The 22,014-nt window shown below is 44.0% G+C and overlaps 1 protein-coding gene across 1 annotated transcript in view; it reads left to right on the forward strand.

The window, feature by feature from the left end:
• Positions 1-524: 524 nt before the first annotated feature.
• The window catches only part of FREM2 (FRAS1 related extracellular matrix 2), a 164,061-nt gene continuing 142,571 nt past the window's right edge, over positions 525-22,014 (forward strand). The window contains exons 1-2 of the mRNA XM_042903796.1: positions 525-5,706; positions 10,982-11,071. Of these exons, the coding sequence (XP_042759730.1) occupies positions 525-5,706; positions 10,982-11,071 (5,272 nt within the window). The remainder of the gene's footprint in view (positions 5,707-10,981; positions 11,072-22,014) is intronic.

Raw genomic sequence — 22,014 nt, forward strand, 5'->3', positions numbered from 1 at the left:
TGCCGGAACCCCTAGCCCGAGCGGAGCGCGGGCAAAGCTGGGCAGCGTCAGGCCGCTAGCCCCTCGCTTCCAAGACAACTTTGTAGCACCCTGCACCTCCTCCCCACCGCGCGGTTTCCCCGCCTCCGCCCCTAGGAGCTGATTGGCAGATACCACTACCCAACCCTCAACTCGGGGCCTCCTCCCGGGACCGACGATTGGCCTCCTGGGAGGACTGGAGTCAGGGGGTGCTGGGGGAGGGATTTCCCTCAAAGCTCTGGGTCCCGGGACCTGGGAAGCAGGAGTTGGGCGGGGGACTCGGTTCTCCCAGCGCGTGAGCCGCGGGCGGCGGAGCCGGACGTTCGGGAAGGTTCAGCCGCCTCTGCTGCGCCAGCCCGGCCCGCGCCGCGCAACTTTCCATCCCGGCCCGGACGCGGCTACCCAGTGCGGAGCTCCTGGCGCTTTGCGGAGAGGTCTCTTGCTCCCTGCCCGGGGACTGACTGTGCTCTCTCAGGCTGACCTGTCCGAGCCCTAATATCTGCGCCATGCACGCGGCCAGGACCCCCGGGATCGCCTCCCACGCCGGCGGGGTGGCCAGCCCCACCAGTTTTCAGCAGATCCCAACGCTGCCGCCCCGCCTGGTGTTGCTGCTGCTGCTGCTTCTCCTGTCACTGGTAAGCTGCGTCCTGGCACAGCCCGCTGCCCCTGGCCCGGCGTTGCTGTCCCCGGATCTCGCGGGGGCTGCAGGGGTCCCCGCCGAGGAGGCCATCGTGCTGGCAAACCGTGGGCTCCGGGTGCCCTTCGGCCGCGAGGTCTGGCTGGATCCGCTGCAGGACCTGGTGCTGCAGGTGCAGCCGGGGGACCGCTGCGCGGTGACCGTGCTAGACAACGACGCGCTGGCCCAGCGGCCTGGACGCTTGAGTCCCAAGCGCTTCCCGTGCGACTTCGGCCCGGGAGAGGTGCGCTACTCGCACCTGGGCGCGCGCAGCCCGTCGCGGGATCGCATTCGGCTGCAGTTGCGCTACGACGCGCCGGGAGGGGCCGCAGTGCTACCCTTGGTGCTGGAGGTGGAGGTGGTCTTCACCCAGCTGGAGGTGGTGACTCGGAACCTGCCCCTAGTCGTGGAGGAGCTGCTGGGGACCAGCAACGCCCTGGACGCGCGGAGCCTGGAGTTCGCCTACCAGCCGGAGACCGAGGAGTGTCGCGTGGGCATCCTGTCCGGCTTGAGCGCGCTGCCTCGCTATGGGGAGCTCCTCCACTACCCACAGGTCCCGGGTCCAGCCAGCGAGGGGGGCGCCCCGGAGCCTCTCCTGATGGACTGCAAAGCTTTCCAGGAGCTGGGGGTGCGCTACCGTCACACAGCCCCCAGTCGGTCACCGAACAGGGACTGGGTGCCCATGGTGGTGGAGCTGCGCTCTCGGGGTTCGCCTGTGGGCAGACCCCCTTTGAGACGCGAGCACTTCCAGGTGCTGGTGAGAATCCGAGGAGGGGCGGAGAACACCGCACCCAGGCCCAGTTTCGTGGCCATGATGATGATGGAGGTGGACCAGTTTGTACTGACGGCTCTGACCCCAGACATGCTGGCAGCCGAGGATGCCGAGTCGCCCCCTGACCTGCTGATCTTCAACCTCACCTCTCCCTTCCAGCCTGGCCAGGGCTACCTAGTGAGTACTGATGACCGCAGCCTGCCCCTCTCCTCCTTTACTCAGAGGGATCTGCGGCTCCTGAAGATTGCCTACCAGCCCCCCTCTGAGGACTCTGACCAGGAGCGTCTCTTTGAACTGGAGTTGGAAGCAGTGGACCCGGAAGGAGCAGCCTCAGACCCTTTTGCCTTCATGGTAGTGGTGAAGCCCATGAACACACTGGCTCCCGTGGTCACCCGGAACACCGGTCTCATTCTCTACGAGGGCCAGTCTCGGCCCCTGACGGGCCCTGCAGGCAGTGGACCGCAGAACTTGGTCGTCAGCGATGAGGATGACCTAGAGGCAGTGCAGCTAGAGGTGGTGGCTGGGCTCCGCCACGGTCACCTTGTCCTTCTGGGCGCCACCGATGGCAGCTCTGCCCCTAAGACCTTCACGGTGGCCGAGCTGGCAGCCGGCCAGGTGGTCTACCATCACGATGACAGAGATGGCTCACTGAGTGACAACCTTGTACTTCGAATGGTGGACGGAGGACGCAGGCACCAGGTGCAGTTCTTGTTCCCCATCACCTTGGTGCCTGTGGATGACCAGCCGCCAGTCCTCAATGCTAACACGGGGCTGACGCTGGCGGAGGGTGAAACGGCGCCCATCCTTCCCCTGGCCCTGAGTGCAACGGACATCGACTCAGATGACCCTCTGCTGCTTTTTGTGCTGGAGTCGCCTTCCTCGACCATAGGGCATCTGCTTCTCCGCCAAACCCATCCTCCCCGCGAGGAAGAGGAGCTGAGCAGGGGCCCTTGGAGGAAACAGGGAGCGTTCTATGAGCAAACGGTGACGGAGTGGAGGCAGCGGGACATAACGGAGGGGAGGCTGTTCTACAGGCACTCCGGGCCCCATAGTCCTGGGCCAGTGATGGACCAGTTCACGTTCCGAGTCCAGGATAACCATGACCCCCCTAATCAGTCTGGACCACACAGGTTTGCGATTCGCATCCATCCTGTGGATCGCCTCCCTCCGGAGCTGGGCAGCGGCTGTCCCCTTCGGATGGTGGTGCAAGAATCCCAGCTCACGCCGCTGAGGAAAAAGTGGCTGCGCTACACTGACCTGGACACAGATGACCGAGAGCTGCGCTACACCGTGACCCAGCCCCCCACGGACACAGATGAAAACCGCTCACCAGCCCCCCTGGGCACCTTGGTCCTGACCGACAACCCCTCAGTCGTGGTGGCCCATTTTACCCAAGCCCAGATCAACCACCATAAAATCGCCTACAGACCTCCGGATCGAGAACTGGGAGTGGCTGCCCGAGTGGCCCAGTTTCAATTCCAGGTGGAGGACCAAGCCGGGAATGTGGCTCCAGGCACCTTCACCCTTTACTTGCAGCCCGTGGACAACCAGCCGCCTGAGATCCTCAACACCGGTTTCACCGTTCAGGTGAAGGGCCACCACGTCCTGAGTGAGACTGAGTTACGTGTGAATGATGTAGACACCGACGTAGCCCACATCTCTTTCACTCTCACACGGGCACCCGAACATGGCCACATGAGAGTGTCTGGACAGATGCTGCATGTGGGGGAGGTCTTCCGCTTGGAAGATATAAAACAGGGTCGGGTTTCCTATGTCCACAATGGGGACGGGTCCCTGACTGACAGCTGCTCCTTGGAGGTCAGCGACAGACACCACGTGGTGCCCATCACTCTCAGAGTGAATGTCCGGCCCGCGGGTGATGAGGTGCCCATGCTGAGCCTTCCTGCTGGTACTCTGGGGTCATATCTAGACGTTTTAGAAAATGGAGCTGCTGAACTCACTGCCAGTGTTATCAAGGGGACCGATGGGGACACTGATGATTTGATGTTGACTTTCCTCCTGGAAGACCCACCCTTGTATGGAGAAATCCTGGTCAACGGAGTTCCGGCGGAGCAGTTTACCCAAAGGGACATCTTAGAGGGCTCTGTCGTCTATGCCCACACAAGCGGTGAGATAGGCCTGTTGCCCAAAGGGGACTCTTTTAACCTGAGTCTGTCAGATATGTCTCAAGAATGGGTAATAGGTGGCAGTACTATCCAAGGGGTTACGGTGTGGGTGACCATCCTCCCTGTCGATAGCCAAGCTCCAGAAATTTCTGTAGGTGAACGGTTTATAGTCATGGAAGGTGACAAAAGTGTTATAACCTCAACACATATAAGTGCTGAAGATACTGATTCCCTCAATGATGACATCTTGTGCACTATAGTTGTTCAGCCTACCTCCGGTTATGTTGAAAACATTTCTCCAGCACCAGGCTCTGAGAAATCAAGAGCAGGAATTGCCATAAGTGCCTTTACCCTGAAAGACCTCAGGCAGAGTCACATTAACTATGTCCAGAGTGTCCACAAAGGGGTAGAACCTGTGGAAGACCGGTTTATATTTCGTTGCTCTGATGGCATTAACTTTTCAGAGAGACATTTTTTTCCCATTATAATCATTCCCACCAATGACGAACAGCCAGAAATATTTATGAGAGAATTTATGGTGATGGAAGGCATGAGTCTGGTGATCGATACACCCATCCTCAATGCTGCTGATGCTGACATTCCCCCGGATGATCTAACGTTCACCATTACCCAATTTCCCACTCGTGGTCACATCATGAATCAGCTGATAAATGGCACAGTGTTGGTTGAAAGCTTCACCTTGGACCAGATCATAGAGAGTTCAAGCATTATTTACGAGCATGATGATTCTGAGACCCAGGAGGACAGTTTTGTGATTAAGCTAACGGACGGTAAGCACTCGGTGGAAAGGATGGTCCTCATTATGGTTATCCCAGTTGATGATGAGACCCCCAGAATGACCATCAATAATGGTCTAGAAGTAGAAATTGGGGAAACCAAAATCATCAACAACAAAATATTGATGGCAACTGATTTAGATTCTGAAGACAAATCTTTGGTTTATGTTATTCGTTATGGGCCGGGACATGGCTTATTACAGAGACGAAAACCTGCAGGTGCCTTTGAAAATATCACAGTGGGCATGAATTTTACCCAGGATGAAGTGGACAGAAACTTAATTCAGTACGTCCATTTTGGACAAGAGGGCATTCGGGACCTAATTAAATTTGATGTGACTGATGGAATAAATGCGCTTATAGATCGCTACTTTTATGTTTCTGTTGGGAGCGTTGACATTGTCTTCCCGGATGTGATAAGCAAGGGAGTATCCTTGAAAGAAGGTGGTAAGGTCACCCTCACAACAGACTTATTAAGTACTAGTGACTTGAACAGTCCTGATGAAAACTTAGTTTTTACCATCACCAGGGCTCCCATGAGAGGTCACTTAGAGTGCACAGATCAACCTGGAGCATCCATCACATCGTTCTCTCAGCTCCAACTGGCTGGCAACAAAATCTACTACATCCACACAGCTGACGACGAGGTCAAGATGGACAGTTTTGAGTTTCAGGTCACCGATGGACATAACCCGGTCTTCCGGACATTCCGTATCTCCATTAGCGATGTGGACAACAAAAAGCCAGTGGTCACCATCCATAACCTGGTTGTCAGTGAGGGTGAAAACAAGCTGATCACTCCCTTTGAGCTCACTGTCGAAGACCAAGATACTCCAGACAAACTCCTGAAGTTCACTGTCACGCAGGTGCCTGTTCATGGTCAACTCCTATTCAACAATACCAGACCTGCCATGGTTTTTACCAAGCAAGACCTGAACGAAAACTTAATCAGCTACAGACATGATGGCACCGAGTCAAACGAAGACAGCTTCTCCTTCACGGTGACTGATGGTTCCCATACAGAGTTCTATGTTTTCCCCGATACAATATTTGAAACAAGGAGACCCCAAGTGATGAAAATCCAAGTCTTACCTGTTGACGATAGCGTCCCCCAAATTGCAGTGAACAAAGGGGCCTCTACACTTCGCACTCTGGCTACTGGCCACTTGGGATTCATGATCACAAGCAAAATATTGAAAGTGGAGGACAGAGACAGCTTACGTTTTTCTCTCAGGTTTATTGTGACGGAGGCCCCTCAACATGGGTATCTCCTCAACCTGGACAGAGGCAACCACAGTGTCTCTCAGTTTACACAAGGTACGGTACACTTTTCTTTCCTTATACCCAACAGAAAGTGCGGGTCTTATTTTCTGAGGTTATGGCGGTCACCAAAAACGTTACAAGTAGGGGATCGAATTTGAGTCCAAGGGAAGAAAAGGAAAGGGAAATAAAGAGACGGGGAGAGTACAGGGACTCACTTTCCTGGGGAAAGAATATCCCTTCTTGCCATATGTCCCCCTTCAGCGACTTGCATTAGTGAATATCAATGTATTTCGACATTGCATTGAGTGAATATCAATGTATTTCGACAGCAGCAAGGTATGCTGCCAAACCAGGGGCCAGACCTCGGTGAGTTTAAGCAGAAGAAGGCTCTTCTGTTCTGTTTTGTTTGCCACACCTGCCCTCTGAGCAGACTGTGGTTTATACTGTGGTACAAACAGGTAGTTCGTGCAGCATTTTGGCACCTTCGAGAGAGATGTGATTTCTCAAGTCTTTGTATTCGGACTACTGTTTTCACCTACCATTCACATAGAGCCTTCAAATTTATTACTTTGATTAATTTTCTTGAGAGCATTGTTCTAATCCTGTCATAGTTCTTGGGAACTTTGGAACTGGAATAAAGAGATGTATTTATATTTACTTTGTAGGTTTCTAATTCTTCTATTTTATGCCTTAGGCAAACACCAGAGACCTAAGAGGTAAGCGAGCACCTGTCTAGAGTTCTAACAGTTCTGTGTACAAAGTGTGTCACGTGATACAGGCCCAAAAAGAAAGCACGCTTCATGATGTGTAAGACAACATGTCCATCACTGGAATATACGTTCACTTTGTTACGAACCTGAAGATATGTTAACCAGATTAATAGGAGAATAGAAGGAGGAAGTTATTTCCTTATTTCAGATCTTCTCTGCGTCCCCTTTCAACCACAGTAACGAACACCCGTTGCCTCAAGCATCTACATTCTTGAGGCTAAAGCGTTTTTCTAACCTAAATCCTCTTTGTGTATGGACACAATGCACGACAGGAAGGGCAGGTGCCCTGTGCAGTTACTCAGTGACTGACGGGAGAAGCCCGTTCAGTCTGCTGGCTTGGGACTTAGGGCTCTGTTCTCTAGAACGTGCGACCTTCACTACAAAGGGCTTTGGGTTGCTTTCATGGAAATCTCACCGTGTCAGGATGGAAACGAGATCTACCCTCTGTGGGCTCTGTGAGTAGAGATGAGGTTTATCCTCAGGGCATCCCAGGGGGGGTGTTCTTTTCCCGCAATAGTGTTGTGCCCTGAGACAACAGATGCTTTAATAAACGGATGTCGCGAAGTGTAGTTAGTGTTAAAGTGAACTGCTCCTCTGTTTTAGATTCTGGCAAATGGCCCTGCACTCCAACCTCCTGATTCTTGGCTGCAAGCCTGAATATATTCTAGGGCCTGCAGGGACAGGAAAACCTCAGAGTGCCCAGTGTCATGCCAGACCGGCAGGAAACTTTTGTGTGAAGGCTTTCTGAGGACAGAGATGCCATGCAATCTTAGACTGGTTTCTTTTCATGGAAAGTGAAGAGGGTAAAAGGAATATATTACAGGATAGAAAATGTTACTTCCAATCACTCCTCTGACCTGAAAAACTAATCTGATTTTAAAGATTTTTTAAAAAGGAATTTTTGTGTGACGACAGGCAGACGATGTGGTTTAAATTCTATGGAACAAGTCCAACAGATCAAAAGATATTGGAATATTATTTCTTAAATATCAAACCCCAAATTATGTGATTTCTTTATAGGCTCTTGCCCTATCTCTCACTGATGTGGACTCACCCTGATTATTCCTTAGAGATGAACTCACCATGATTACTCTTTATGGTCATTTGTAAATATAATCAGTTTATTATAAAAAGTGAAGATACTCTCTCAAGATTACCTTTGCTAAGAGAAACAATCACATTCCAATAAGAACCCAAATACTGACTAGAGAAACTATTGGTAGTTAATCACAGAGCACTCATTTGAACAACTTGAGACTGCGGTTTGGTTCATGGCGGTTATTTCTAGAGACTAGATGGGTGAATAAAAGTGGAAAGGCTCCCATCATAGAGTTACGGTGGCTGCTCTCTTAGGAGACAAATAAAAGCAGTATCTGGAGTGAGGACAACACAAACTTTGTATTTGTTTTTGTTTTCTGTAGTCATGAAAGGATAAGCTAAACTATATATTTTTTAATGTTTATTTATTTTGAGAGAGAAGGAGAGAAAAAGCACAAGCAGGGGAGGGGCAGAGAGAGAGAGAGAGAGAGAGAGAAAGAGAGAGTGTCAGTGCAGAGCCCGACGTGGGGCTCGAACCCACGAACCACGAGATCATGACCTGAGCTGAAATCAAGAGTAGGATGCTTAACTATATTTTGATGGATTTTCAATGCACTGGGTTGAGTCAAGTGAGCAAAGGTGGGTAAAGAAGGTTATTCCCAAACCGATTCACGAAATGGTCCTTAGGAGATGAAAATCCATTTGTTTCTAAAGTTTATTCACTTTTATTCTTAGGAAGAGTTAACAAGGCAGAATTAGACCAATTAGAGAAATTAATTATTTCAATTTGCCAGGGTGTCCCTGCTCGCTCTATCCCAGGTTTAAATCACTTGTGTCAAGGACCTGGAGTTTTTTCTCTATGAGTAGTACACAGTGATATCTCGTGGGAGAGAAGTTGTAGATCACTTTCAGAAATTTCCCCCAAAGAGTTCGAGCCAGGGTATGGTTGGCAGGCAAGTCAATGAACTTAGAATCAAAACGAAAACACAAAACGTGGAATGCTTGTGTAGATAAACTGAAATACATCTGATGCATGAATAGTGGTTAGAAGAAAATCCAGTTCATTGTTAGATGTTTACTGAAAGAAGGTAACATTTTGGCAACTAGGTTTTGATCTAGCTAATACCACTGTGCCTTAAGAAGCGACTATTTATATATTTATGATGTTTGTGATAGTTTTAGAGGTTCTTATAGAATAACAGCACTATGATCAAAGTCTTTACTTATTTGAGATTTTTTTAAAGTCCCTTTTTTGAGCTATGAATTATTAACTGAGTTATAACGAAAATGAAAAGAATTTTGGTTTGTTCCAACTAATCAATATCGCATGCCCTAACTTGGAGGGAAAATTTGACACCTTTGTGTTATGTAATTGCATTCATGTTCACTTTACTTAAGGAAAAAAAAGGTTTTAAAAAATCACTTTTGAAGTGGTGATTTATTTCAGTGCAACTGTTTCGTAAATACTGTATTTTTGCAAGAAAACATCAATACAAAGCATGGATATACTAATGAATTTTTCCTTTTCTCCTAGTAGAGCCTTTAGATTTTCTTATAAAATTAAAGAAGGAATGGGGAAGTTTGGAAAAAGGTCTTCCCCACATGACCAGAGGACTTTGTTCTAATGCTAAGGATGTGTGGTCAGAGTAGAGTTCACCTTATTTCTTCCTGATGAATTAAAGGTTGAAAGGGTTCAGAGTTGTGGGAGTAGACAAGGAAAGAGCCTGTGGGGGCTTCACTCCTTACCTCTGTAGAAACATCACACATGCGTAGGTAGAGGTCCAAACGTGGTCCACCAGACCTCTGGGCTCTTTCGTTTGATTTATTTATTTATGTTTATTTACTGATTATTTTGAGAGAGAAAGAGAGATCATGAGCAGGGGAGGGGCAGAGAGAGAGAGGAAGAGAGAGAAAATCCCAAGCAGGCTCAGCACGGTCAGCACAGAGCCTGAGGTGGGGCTCGAGCCCACAAACCATGAGATCATGACCTGAGCTGAAACCAAGAGTGGGATGCTTGACTTACTGAGGCACCCAGGTACCCTTGGGCTCTCAGATTTTAAATTAAGAAACATTTGAGCCATTGCTGAATATTAGACTCTGAGCAAAGGACTGTGGGAAGTTAAGATGAAAACAACAACAACAACAACAACAACAATAATCCCACAAGTTTTCAGTCTTCTAGGAAAGATAGCCACGCAGGAAGATACAAATGACACTAGGCAGAAATTGGGAAAGTTACAGCAGAGTTCAAAATGAAACGCTAAGGGAGAATAAAACAACTTGAATTTGCTTCACCTTCTAGTACCTCTTTTATAAGAAGTTACCATTAACTATTAAATCAGATTTTCCCCTCCTCAGATGCCTGATTGTAAGTGAGTCACCTTTCAAATCTGTGTGAGCCAAGGGGGAGTGTCCTTTTCACGTCTGTCAAGTGGAGTCCTAAAAATTCATGGAGTGATTTGTTGATCCCAACACCTGGCATCACTCGAGTTTATTCTTTCATAAAGCAATTTTCTCATATACAATGCTTGTGGACTTCATAGCACGAACTCAGTAGACCTCTCCGAAGATGGAAAACCTGCAGAGCGCACACGAGACAAATAAATATTACATACCATTCATTGTTGAAGCCACTTTTAGCTGCGATCTTGATTTTATGTAGCTTTGGCAATAACTACTTACTGCCCGGCCCAGATCAAATAACAATAGTGTTGCAAGCATCACAGAACAGGACGATATTTGGTTCATTATGTTGTCTGTGTGGCATCATGAAGGAGAGTAACTCGTAAAATGGGGAAATCAATTTTTGAAATTGTACCTTAGTCAATACGGAAAACAAAGTATGCCAGTGAATTTGAAAGCTGGGACAGGAAGCAACCTACAGAGCATTCCTGAGGCAGAATAACTTTTCACTCTGAATAAAAGTTTCAGCTCTCATTAGATGCTTTCTGTTCTCTCATTTCTCTCTGGGGTCATGACACTTATTTCAATCTTGGAGATTTAAAACGGCCTTGATTCTTTTTCTTTCAAGCTCTGGGGAACTTAAAAACAGCATGTTGTATACCGCCAGAGGTAAGAAAGGTTAGCCAGAGGGGGGCAGGGAAGTTCTTTCCTCGTAGGGCCAGCACTACAGGGAGGGAAAGAGTGTGATTTCAGGAGTGCCAGGAAATCTGCCGTGCCTCAAAATATCTTCCTTTCCACCTGTCATGAAGTCTGACATTCCGTATTTAGAGAGTCACTTCTTTGGTGCATGAACATGCAAATACCATTGGGTGGGGCAACACCTTGCTATTATTATAACCTAACTCTTGAACTCTATCTGGATAAGGGATCAGATTTCCATGGGACAGCTGAAATCAAGGGGCTTAGAGATAGGAGAAATAAGATAGCACTGCTTCCCTTAGGAGAAGGAAATCTAAATATGGTTACAGAAAAGTAATAGCCAGTAGGATTTACCATGAGTAATGAGTCACCAATCTTGCCCTAGTAATGAATCATCTTGTTCTTTGGTTATTTTCTAGCTGACATCGAAGACATGAAAATATGCTACGTTTTAAAAGATGGGGCCAATGCCACAAGTGATATGTTCCATTTTACAGTTGAAGATGGTGGTAAGTGTTCACTCTCCTGTTAGTATAAACAAGGAGAGTGACTTTTATTGGTTGTTCTTTGGTGACTTCGTTACAAGGAATCTGCCTCGAGTATCATTTTATGCTCACCTGAATTTATACTGGGTGCATTTGTTATTTGCCGATAGAAAATCTTACATTCTCAATCTGCCACAGTACTACTCTGCAGTGAGTAGAGGTGAATGTTCCAGTTATATTATTCTTGTCTTGGGTTAGTAAAACACTAAAAAAGAAAGATCTATGTACATAGGATCCCCATGTCCAGTTGTTCAGAATATGCCGTGCATGAAGCTGCCGACTTGAGGTGACAAGAGGATGCTGGAATCCAGCCCAGCAGCACTTCCAAGCCATGTGCCTACCCGGGGGGTGGTGGGGGGGGGGGGGTGTCTGCCCAAAGCGGGTGCCCTTTGCTAGTTTGCACATGCGTGCTGTGTGGACTTATGATGATGGATAATCGCATTCACCAGGAAAACAGTGCCACGTAAAGGTGTGTTTTACCTTACCAATCTCAATATGTCTAGTGATGTCCTCAGTTTGGGGATTTTGTGACAGTCTAGCTAAAATTTTTTTCTCGGTGAAGTCTGAAGAATACTCCAGAGGATAGGCTATGACTTGTGGTCCGAGTCTCCTCCACAAGGTCACCGTCACTACTCCCCCCAAAGCCCCCGCCGCTGCTCACTCTCTTTTCTGTTCTCTTCCTGATCCCACAGGCTGGGAGAAAAACCGACCACTTCTAGATTAATCATAAAGACGTTCTGTTCTCTCATGCTCTCAGGAGAAGCGAAAGAACCTCAGGAAGTACATGTGTTGTGTGAACAAGACACAGGAAGTGGGGGTGGGAGTATGTGTGTAAGAGAAGAAGGAGGGAAAAAGAAAGGATTTGGATCCAGTCATCTATTTTCTAATGATACTTTAAAAAAAAACCCTTTTTTTAAAAATGTTTATTCATTTTTGAGAGACAGAGCGTGACTGGGGGAGGGGCAGAGAGAGAGGGAGACACAGAATCCGAAGCAGGCTCCAGGCTCCGAGCTGTCAGCACAGAGCCCGACGCCTGGCTTGAGCTCAAAAACCTCGAGATCTTGACCTCAGCCGAAGTCGGACGCTTAGCCAACTGAGCCACCCAGGCACCCCTAATGATGGGTTTTTTTAAAGTACATAATTATGGCATCTATCTCAAAAAGATGACATGTTTACCCTCCATATTTTTTGAAGCGTTAAATGGCCATTTGTTTAAAATATCATTGGGCATAACGCGATCACAGCCTTGAAAAATGACATCTGTCGGATACATGCCAGAGAGGCAAAAAAGTGTGTTAATTTGGGTTCAACTATGTGATTTTCCCTACAGTCCAGATGTTTAATAAATTTGATGCCTTTGTTTTTATCGTAACCAAATCATAGTTTAATATTCTTTGTATTGATAAAAGAAATCTTAGTATGAAACCAATTCTAAGAAGGACGCCAATTTATAAAAAATAATGTGTTTATTGAATCTTGATGCTCAAATGGGAAATCCTGCTGTCGGTAAACTTTAGAGTGGAACTCAGAAGTAAATCTGTGTAGTAGATCAAAATTTAAAGACTAAATTATTGGTTCAAGGCCCCGTGTTTGTCACTTGGAATGACTGAAAACACCTCAATAGCGAAAGTATGATTTTCTTTAAAACTGCCAAAAGAGGCTTGGAAACAAATGGTTACAATTCTCAGATGTTATAGTTTTTACTTTAAAATAAAAACCATTTATTTGTTTTTGAGAAAGAGCATGTGCATGCTGGGGAGGGGCAGAGAGAGGGCGACAGAGAATCCGAAGCAGGATCTGCACAGCTTGCACAGAGCCCAATGCCGGGCCCGAACTCATGAACTGTGAGATCGTGACCTGAGCCAAAATCAGGAGTTGGACGCTTAACTGACTGAGCCACCCACGCGCCCCTAGCTTTTGCTTTTTTAATATTTTGCTTTTTTCCCCTCAGTTATTATAGTCTCGGTCTGATACTGCTGCCCTATTATTTGGCACATTTCTCTCCCTAGTTAATGGAATGGTAACAGTCACTTTAAAATTTTGATTTGTATTTAAACTTTAGAAAACATTATGCCGTATCATATTTCAAGATAGTAAGCGAGGAATGGCTAGCTGAAGAAACTGAGTTTATTTTTGGATTTGCTGAAAATGTGGCTGTGCGTCTAAGGATTGTGTTTATGGAAATAGAAAATAAATCATTTCGGGGGATTTTTTAGAGCCGGAGTTTCATGTGAGAGAGAAAAATTCCGGAGATATTGTTCTTGACCCTTCTTCTCACCGTTGACATGGCGTCACTTATGGGGCTTAGGCAGATTCTGGCAAACTATCTACGGAACAGAATTTATCTTAATTCACCTGATATAAGAAAACTTCCCTCTAGCAGAATAAACACAGAAATCCTCAGGATTAAAGAAAAAATAAAAATTCATGTATGTATTTCAAAATTATTTTAATATGATACTTATTTTTGTAGGGGTTTTGCACGGTCTTGTAAAAATACTCTAACATTTGAATGAGAAGTGCAATACTATTTAACTTAAAGAGTATCTTGAATGAAATTACTTCTCTGGGAAGTGTGAGGTATTTTGCCAAAGAGAAATAAAAAAAATATTTGCAGTATTTGTGGAAAGAGAGAAAATAAAGATATCTTTCCTTTCTGTAAAAATAATATTAAACTAAGAATTTTGATTTTTTGACTCAGTTACATGTAATATATCCATTATACAGTATATTATATGTTATACGCTATATTATTGACTGTCTTACCAAGTGAATATCTTGGTAAGACAGTCAATAATTTTAATTAAAATGTACTTCAGAAAAAATCTATGTTTATAGACTGTAATATGAACCTTTATTTTCAAAATCTTCAAGTTTAACATATACATTTCATGTAATACAATACATGTGTATGAAGGCACATATATAATATGTTTTGACACTTTTCAAAGATATGTATTCCTCAGGAATTATGGAAAGTACTTGAATCTTATGAACAAGCACTATTCTTGTTGTTTAGTTGGAGTGATCTGGGTCTCAGAAAAGATAGGTAACTTCTCCAAATGCATCCATCTGTCCAGGAAGTAACAGACCTCTCTCAAGAGTAACTTATTCTTCCCATCTAGGTGATGACATACTTTTTGGACTAGTGGGTTTGACTATCAACTTCAGCTGTAGTGATGTATTATCACCTCTTTTATACAACGATAGGAAACATAACGATAAAGCTTCTCCACGAAATACACAAAATGCTTCCAGTATTTCACATCTGGGAGGCCAGTTAAGGCACCAGGCCATAAAATTAAGAAATGTCTACTCCGGGGCGCCTGGGTGGCTTGGTTGGTTAAGTGTCTGACTTCGGCTCAGGTCATGATCTCGCGGTCCGTGAGTTCGAGCCCCGCGTCGGGCTCTGTGCTGACAGCTCGGAGCCTGGAGCCTGTTTCAGATTCTGTGTCTCCCTCTCTCTCTGCCCCTCCCCTGTTCATGCTCTGTCTCTCTCTGTCTCAAAAATAAATAATGTTAAAAAAAAAAAAAAAGAAATGTCTACTCCAATTTTCTTTTCAGTCCACTAAATTCACCTCCTCCAAGTCCTCAAGATGGCTTTTTAGGACAGTGACTAAGGAAATTACTGGAGCAAACAGAGTCCTTGAATAACCAAAAAATAAATAAAATATAACTTTTGCTTTCAGGAGTCAAGAAGAGATTTAGGAAAGCAGAAAGCTAAAAGCCCTTGTTTCAGATTTAATTGTATTATCATAAGACACTGGCTAGCCACAGAAATCTTGTTATGATGTAGTAATGGATTAGGACCACCCATCACTAATGGGATGGTGCTTAGGACACAGTTACTAATTTTTAGTTTGGGGCTGTTACCAAATGACAGGGCTGAGAGGACTTTATTTGAAGAATAGATAATTTCAGGATTTTACCTCAGGGAGTTCTACTGTGTTTGGATTTAATAAATGAATGTTGGTTGTGCATGTAATACACACACACACACACACACACACACACACACACACACACACACACAGATTCTTATACTTTAGGATTCTTTCAATCAGATCTTAAACCTTATATATGACTTATTATGGTTTATGCAATTTTGTCTTCAGAGCATTCCTGTAAGCTTAGTAAAAACAAACAAAAACATTACTATTCTTTTTTGGCGGATGAGGAAACTGAGTCACAGAAATAGGCACTTTCCTCAAGTGTCATAACCAGGCAACTAGAGGCCAATTTGAATCCCAGGATCCTTTCTGCAAGCAGTAACTTCTATACTTACTCAGGATAGGCGAGGAGGGGTGTTAACTCAATGTTTTCCGGGTTTTCCTGACCAAGGTTTTAGGAATGCTTAGTAGGTGAGAATGAAATCAGAGTAGGATGTGTCCACAGACAAAAAGTTTTGTCTCTTACGAAATGTGAATTTTTATTTTAGAATTCTTAACGGCTCTGTGTGCTCAAACTTACAGTATTCTTTTTTGATATTATACTGTAATTCTTTTTAAAAATACATGTAAAAATATATAGCCTTTCTAGAGTTCAAATAAGCACAAATCAAATCAACCTTATAGTTGATTTTTTACTTATTTTATCTAATTTTACTTATTTATCTACTATTTTTTTACTTATTTTATCAATTAAATTGTGAAGAAATTTTAAAAATACCAAATATGTGAGTTATGATGAAACAGGTATATTTCTGTAATGTTTGTGCAGCTACAAAGTGAGAAAACGCTTTGGAAAAACCTGCGAATATGTAGTTAGAGCCATACAGGGTGCAGTATTCCACCGAAGACACGGCTCGACCGAAGCAAAAACCTTACAGGCATACTAATGGCACCGTGTACTCAAATAGCAGAAATTATTCTCCGTGACCAATAAACATAAAGAGCTTTTCAGTAATGGCAGTCCTTAAAATTTAATGCAGTCCTTAAAATTTTAAGTGCTAGAGTCAATCCTAGTGTAATTCTTAAAATGATCATTTAGTAATTAAATATGTTTTTTGGAATATTAGTAAAGAATATGAGAATAGTACATCAAAAGGCCATCCATCCAGGCACTCTGGGGCCAGGGATATCCTATGTAGTTGCAGATTGTCACTTACAGTTTATAAGGTCAAACTCGGAAGTTATGAAATGTGCTCTCCTTACGGGCTGCAGCTAAGGTGCCATGTAGCAATCACATGTGGGTTTAGCTAACCCGTCTTTCGTTCCTTTCTGCTTCATCCTCTCTGTCACCCTCCTGAGGGGAGCCCAATACAATAATACTACAGACCTGGAAAAGACATCCTCCTTTGATAATCGCCTCTTTGAAGTCTAATTGGAGAGCTGGTGCTCCAGCATTTTAGCAGAAGACGAAAGCAAGTATCCTTTTATCTTGTTCCTACTGGAACATCTTCTTATCTGATTTCATCCCAGCCTTCAACGCTCTGCCAGTATTCTAACATGCAAATGCATCTGTCCTTTTTTAGTCTTTTCTCCAAAGAACTTTTCTAGCTCTTTGTTGGGATGCGAAAGCTGGTCTCACTTGCTCCTCCAGGCACGTCCTGCCCTCAACCCTAATGACCTTCCCACTCTTCAACACCTGGCTAGGTGGCATTTCATCTCCAGAACTGCTCCCAAGGTCATGATGACTAAGTTAGCCGTGCCCTTCTTTGTGCTTCTACTGCTACCCTTAGGTACAACAACAATGGTGTATTCTGATGATTTGCTAATGTAAAGACCTCCATTGTAGAGAAGGAACTCCTTCAGATCAAAAAAGGTGTCATTAATGTTTGTAGCACAGTACCCACCTCCCCAGGGTTGAAAACAAGGGTTAGTATTTAACAGATATGAAAATGAATGAATAGATAAATGGGAAAAAGAAGCTCCCTTTTTATATAAAGATCAATTACATCATATTCTAAGAAAACTTCCTCTAAACAATTACCAGTGGACCTTGGCATTCCTTTAGAGCATCCCCCCATCCTAGCATTAACTTAAATCCCTGTGGCACCAAGAAAGATTTTTAGTAAAGCTTTCACAATTTTAAACACATGAAACCAACTGCTGTGAAAATTCCTTTGGAACCTTCAGTGAAATATACTTAAGACAGAGGAGATTCCCAGATTCCCAGGAACCACCAGATTGGAGCTCATGTTCTTCTTCTTTTTTTTTTTTTTAATGTTTATTTATTTTTGAGAGAGAGAGACAGAGACAGAGTGCGAGTGGGGGACGGGCAGAGAGAGAGAGAGAGGGAGACACAGAATCCGAAGCAGTTTCCAGGCCCTGAGCTGTCAGCACAGAGCCCGAGATGGGACTCGAATCCACAAACCGCGAGATCATGACCTGAGCCGAAGACTGATGCTCAACCTACTGAGCCACCCAGACACCCCTGGAGCTCATGCTATTCTTAAAGAATTCTTTTCAGAAAAAAAAAAAGTTGTCAGTATATTATATAAACTATGGAATGCCTTTAAAATTTAAAGGGTAGTAGACATTTTCTATAAATCAGTGTAATTTTAAAGTCAGCACCACTAACTCAGGTATTTTTAGTTACCCCAATTTTTTGCCTCATGTGATAGACATTAGGCCAGGCAGAGAGGTAGAAAGCTCTAATAGCATAAAGTATCCTCAGTCCTCAATGAAATGCCATTACATAACTTTTTATTAGTTTCTTGTTTATATGTTTGTTTTGAGTCTCAAGCCCGCAGCATCAGATCCAAGACGTTTCTCGATGGGCATAAGAAAGCAGTCGGATATGTGATCATCTGTCTGGCTTGACATACCCCGTAGGAGGAGCCCTAGTTTTTTCTCCATTGTGAAAATTGGTTTGCTGCTTCCTCACTTGAACTCGCATGTGACTTGGGAGCACAGTCTGAGAGAGTTCCGTCTCCTGGTTTGGCAGTAAAACTGGGGCGTCGGATATGATACCCGTGTTGGCCATTGTAACGTATCTGGTCCAGAGCCAGACATTTGTTGCCTCCGTCTTTGAGTATGTCTTTTGGTGCCCAATTTTTCGTTCGCCAAGATCTTTAATTCATACGCTATTGAAAGATATAAATAGCATCTTGACATAATAGAGCTGCAAAGTCATTTCTTTATATGAAATGTCAGTTAAGGACACGGCTTTCAGATTTTTATTCCATATTTGATGACTGAATACTCAGACACAAGGAGACTGGAGCTCTTCATTCTAGTTAGAAGGAGCACACGTTTTTGCTTGAAAGTGACCAGTATCTCAGGGTGTGAGGCAAAGTCATTACGGACACGTAGCTGGAATTTAAAGCAAAGGCTGGAAAACTACAACTAAGTGCAGTAAGTCGGAAAAGGAGGTTTGAGTACAAGCATTAAAAGATTATACAGACACATTCAGCTTAGAGAGAAAAGCAAGCATTCTTTGGCAATAAAATTAATCGCTAGTGACATGAGAACCAGAGGAAAGACACTGGTGCCTTAGGGAGTTATAATAAGAAGATGAAGTAACGTCAGGCACCGAGACAAATATTTCTAATCTGCGAGAGGGCATAAGATCTACCAGGATACAGGGCCTGGCAAGGGCTGTTGGCTACTATGGCTCAAAGTTTGGAAGCCTTTCTCTTTTCAACGAGCAGTTTAGAATTGTTCAGGTCATCAAGGTCTTTCTATACCAGAGGCCTGCCTTTAGAAGCATGGCTGTTAGGTACCTGTACTGTGTCCATGAAAGAAGTTATACCTTTTCGATAGAAAAATATAAACTAAATGTTATCAGTTACTATTGGCTAGGTTCATTTCAAAATTATATATCACTTGGGTATACTGTTTTACTGGCTTTAATTTAATGGCAACTTTTCTTAAATTGTTCAATCTTTTGGTGAATATGAATCCTTATTAGTCACGTTTCTAGAGGCTTCGCGTGATTCTGTATTTACTCTCAAAAGCGATGATAGTCACCTTTTAAAACTAAGAAAATCTTTCACAGGTTATTAAAATGTCATAATCTCACATCAAATATTTATTTGTGGTATATATTACAGAGCTCAACTCTATCTTATTCTTTGTCTTTAAGTTTGCTCTGGGTGGCTGGGCAAAATAGAAGGTAGTATTCAATGGTGTAGTACATCGTTGTCATCGGTATGGTCCTATATTCGCTTGAGCCTACGACAATCCAAAGAGAATCACAATGCAGTGTAAAAAAAAGGGTCAGAGCTTCTGTGGCAAAACCCACTTGCGGAAAAGAGGTCCCCTATTCATTTATTTATTGAATTAGGCAACAAGCATTTTTGGAGCACCCATGTTTCAGACATCTGCGGGATCCAGGGAAAACAGGGATGAGCATAGCTGTCGTGATCTTTGACCTGAGGTTCCAATAGGCTCAGATGATAAAATAATAGACAAATAAAACTTTATACAGTGTTTACCACATTAAGGAGGTTATCATTTAATCCAAGTTAGAGATGCAGCTGTCAGGAATGGCTTTTGAGAGGTGATATTTAGGCTTACATTTAGGATGGAATGAAGCTGCCACCGGAAAAAGGGAGGAAGAAATGTTCCAAGCACGGGGGAGGGGGGCGGGGGGGGACGGAGCATGTGCGAAGGCACTGAGCTCTGTGTGCTCAAGTGACCGGAAGAACATCAACCTGCCTGGAGCTTAGCTAACAAACAGAGTGTCACGCAAGATGATGCTGGAGAGCTAGACTGGAGCCTGATGGTGCAGAGCCTTATAACCCAGGACAGTGATTTAGATTTTGTTCTAAGGCCAAGGGAATCCCTACTGCCCCATCGTTTTAAAGCAAGGGAGTAACTTGTTGCAATTTACGTTTTGAGAAGATGACGCTTGCAGCCCTGGAGGATCCAGGGGAAACAGCAAGGGGACAACAGGGAGACCAATATGAGGCTGACGCAGTAAGACAGATGTGAGACAGAAAAAAGAGGACGGGCTTGATATAATTGTGGATCTCAGTCTATAGGACTTGTTGACAGATTGGATTATGGGAGAAAAGGGAGAACTTAAGCACAATTCTGGGCTTCTCTGCCAGAGGACAGCAGTGGCACTACTCGTTGAGATGGAAAAGACAAGGGGGCATAGAACAGATTTCAGGGAGGAAATTAGGAGGTCATTTTGGACATCATAATTATGAGATGCCTTACTTTGAAGTGTGCATACAGGAAGGCCAGCCTATTGACCCTGCTTATCTTCCCTTCCATCGCAGTTAGGAGCTGAGCCTCCGGAGTTAGAACTGGAACAAATACGGGTTCTGCCCTTTGCAGTAACTGGTGATGTGACCCCCGAGCCAAGTAACTGAATCTTTTGTGGCCTCGGTTTCAGTGGTAACATGGAACAATAGCAGTAGCTGGCTAATAAGGTTCTTTTGAAGATTAAGTAAGATAATTCATGGAAATAGGATCATTCATGCGGCACACTTCCCGTTGCATAGGAATGACCGTGCAGGTAGCCAGCGAGGCTTTTGAGGTCACATCTCTGACGGATTCCAGCGTTTTTCTTCTGATTTTTCTTTCTTTCCTTTTCTTTTATCTCTTGCTTCTTTCCTCTATTTCTTCTCCTTCTTTCCTTTTCTTTCTTTCCTCTTCCTCTCCGTGTAACATAAGACTTACTTTTTACAAAGGATGTCGGTATTATTGGTACTAAGAAATTAGAAGAAAAGGATGAATAGAAAATCATTATATAGCTATATTTGGTCTTCAATTTAGAACACTTTTTTTTTTAACATTTATTTATTTTTGAGAGACAGAGAGAGACAGAGCACGAGCAGGGGAGGGGCAGAGACAGGGAGACACAGAATCCAAAGCGGGCTCCAGGCTCCGAGCTGTCAGCACAGAGCCCAATGCGGGGCTCGAACTCATGGACTGTGAGATCATGACCTGAGCCGAAGTCAGACGTTTGACCGATGGAGCCACCCAGACGCGCCAATTTAGAACACTTTTTCTATTCTTCATGTTAATTTTGAACTAAGCTTGAAAATCCCTCCTTCGGTAGTATCTTTTGTTTTTCTCATAGCAGCTGTTTGTAAAGTTTGACTATTTGTTTTGGGTGGAGAGACGAGATAATACCAGGATGCAAGTGGAAAAGTGGTGAACACCTCCATACTGCTGAGGTTAAAGGCTAAGAAGTCTTCCAAGGTTATTTCGTTGTTAGTAAATGGTGAAACAAAAGTTTTTGTTAAACTAGTAATACAAAGTGTTCCCTGTGGTGAAACAATGGAAATACAAAGTACCATGTCCCTTCAGCTCAGTTTACGTGTTTTTTTTTTCCTTTTAATAACTGGAAGTTTAATTTTTATAGACTTGAAGGTTAAATATAGTAACCAACTTTAAAAAAATAGCACTCGAAAACATCTGGATTTAGCAAATATGAGGCTTAAGTGAAAGTTCTGACTGCAAGTCTAACCAGCTGACGACAGTGATAAAATAAGTATTAAAGCCATGTGTCTTTCTGTAATAATCCAGTGAGGCCAAAGGGACAAATGTGATACCTAACCCTGATTGCAAATAAGGAAAAATAAAATTTAGTAAGGCCTGGTGAAAAAGGGTGAGTGAGCCACACACACATAAAAACAGGTATCTTTTTTCTTGCTTCACAAATGTAGACTGATATAATGATGTACATTTCCTAAGAGCAAAAATGTTTGTGTAAATGAAAATAATTTTCTTTAGTATTATTCTGTTTTAGAACAGTTCGCTTAAACTTACTGAAGTCACTGATTTACTAATCTGGTTCTGCCCCTAAGAATCAAAAAGTCAATGCCTAGTAGCTGTATATAAGTAATTTCTTACTGAAGGAACAAGTACCTTAAAGAAACAATGTACCTTTGGATGTTTACATTTAGAATTCTTACAGAGCTGTTATGGTAGAAGTTCCCAAAATGAATTATTCAGTTATGGCTAGCCACTATTTAACAATAAGACTTACTTTTTGCAAAAGATATC

This window comes from Panthera leo, chromosome A1, assembly GCF_018350215.1.
Source record: "Panthera leo isolate Ple1 chromosome A1, P.leo_Ple1_pat1.1, whole genome shotgun sequence".
Lineage (NCBI taxonomy): Eukaryota > Metazoa > Chordata > Mammalia > Carnivora > Felidae > Panthera > Panthera leo.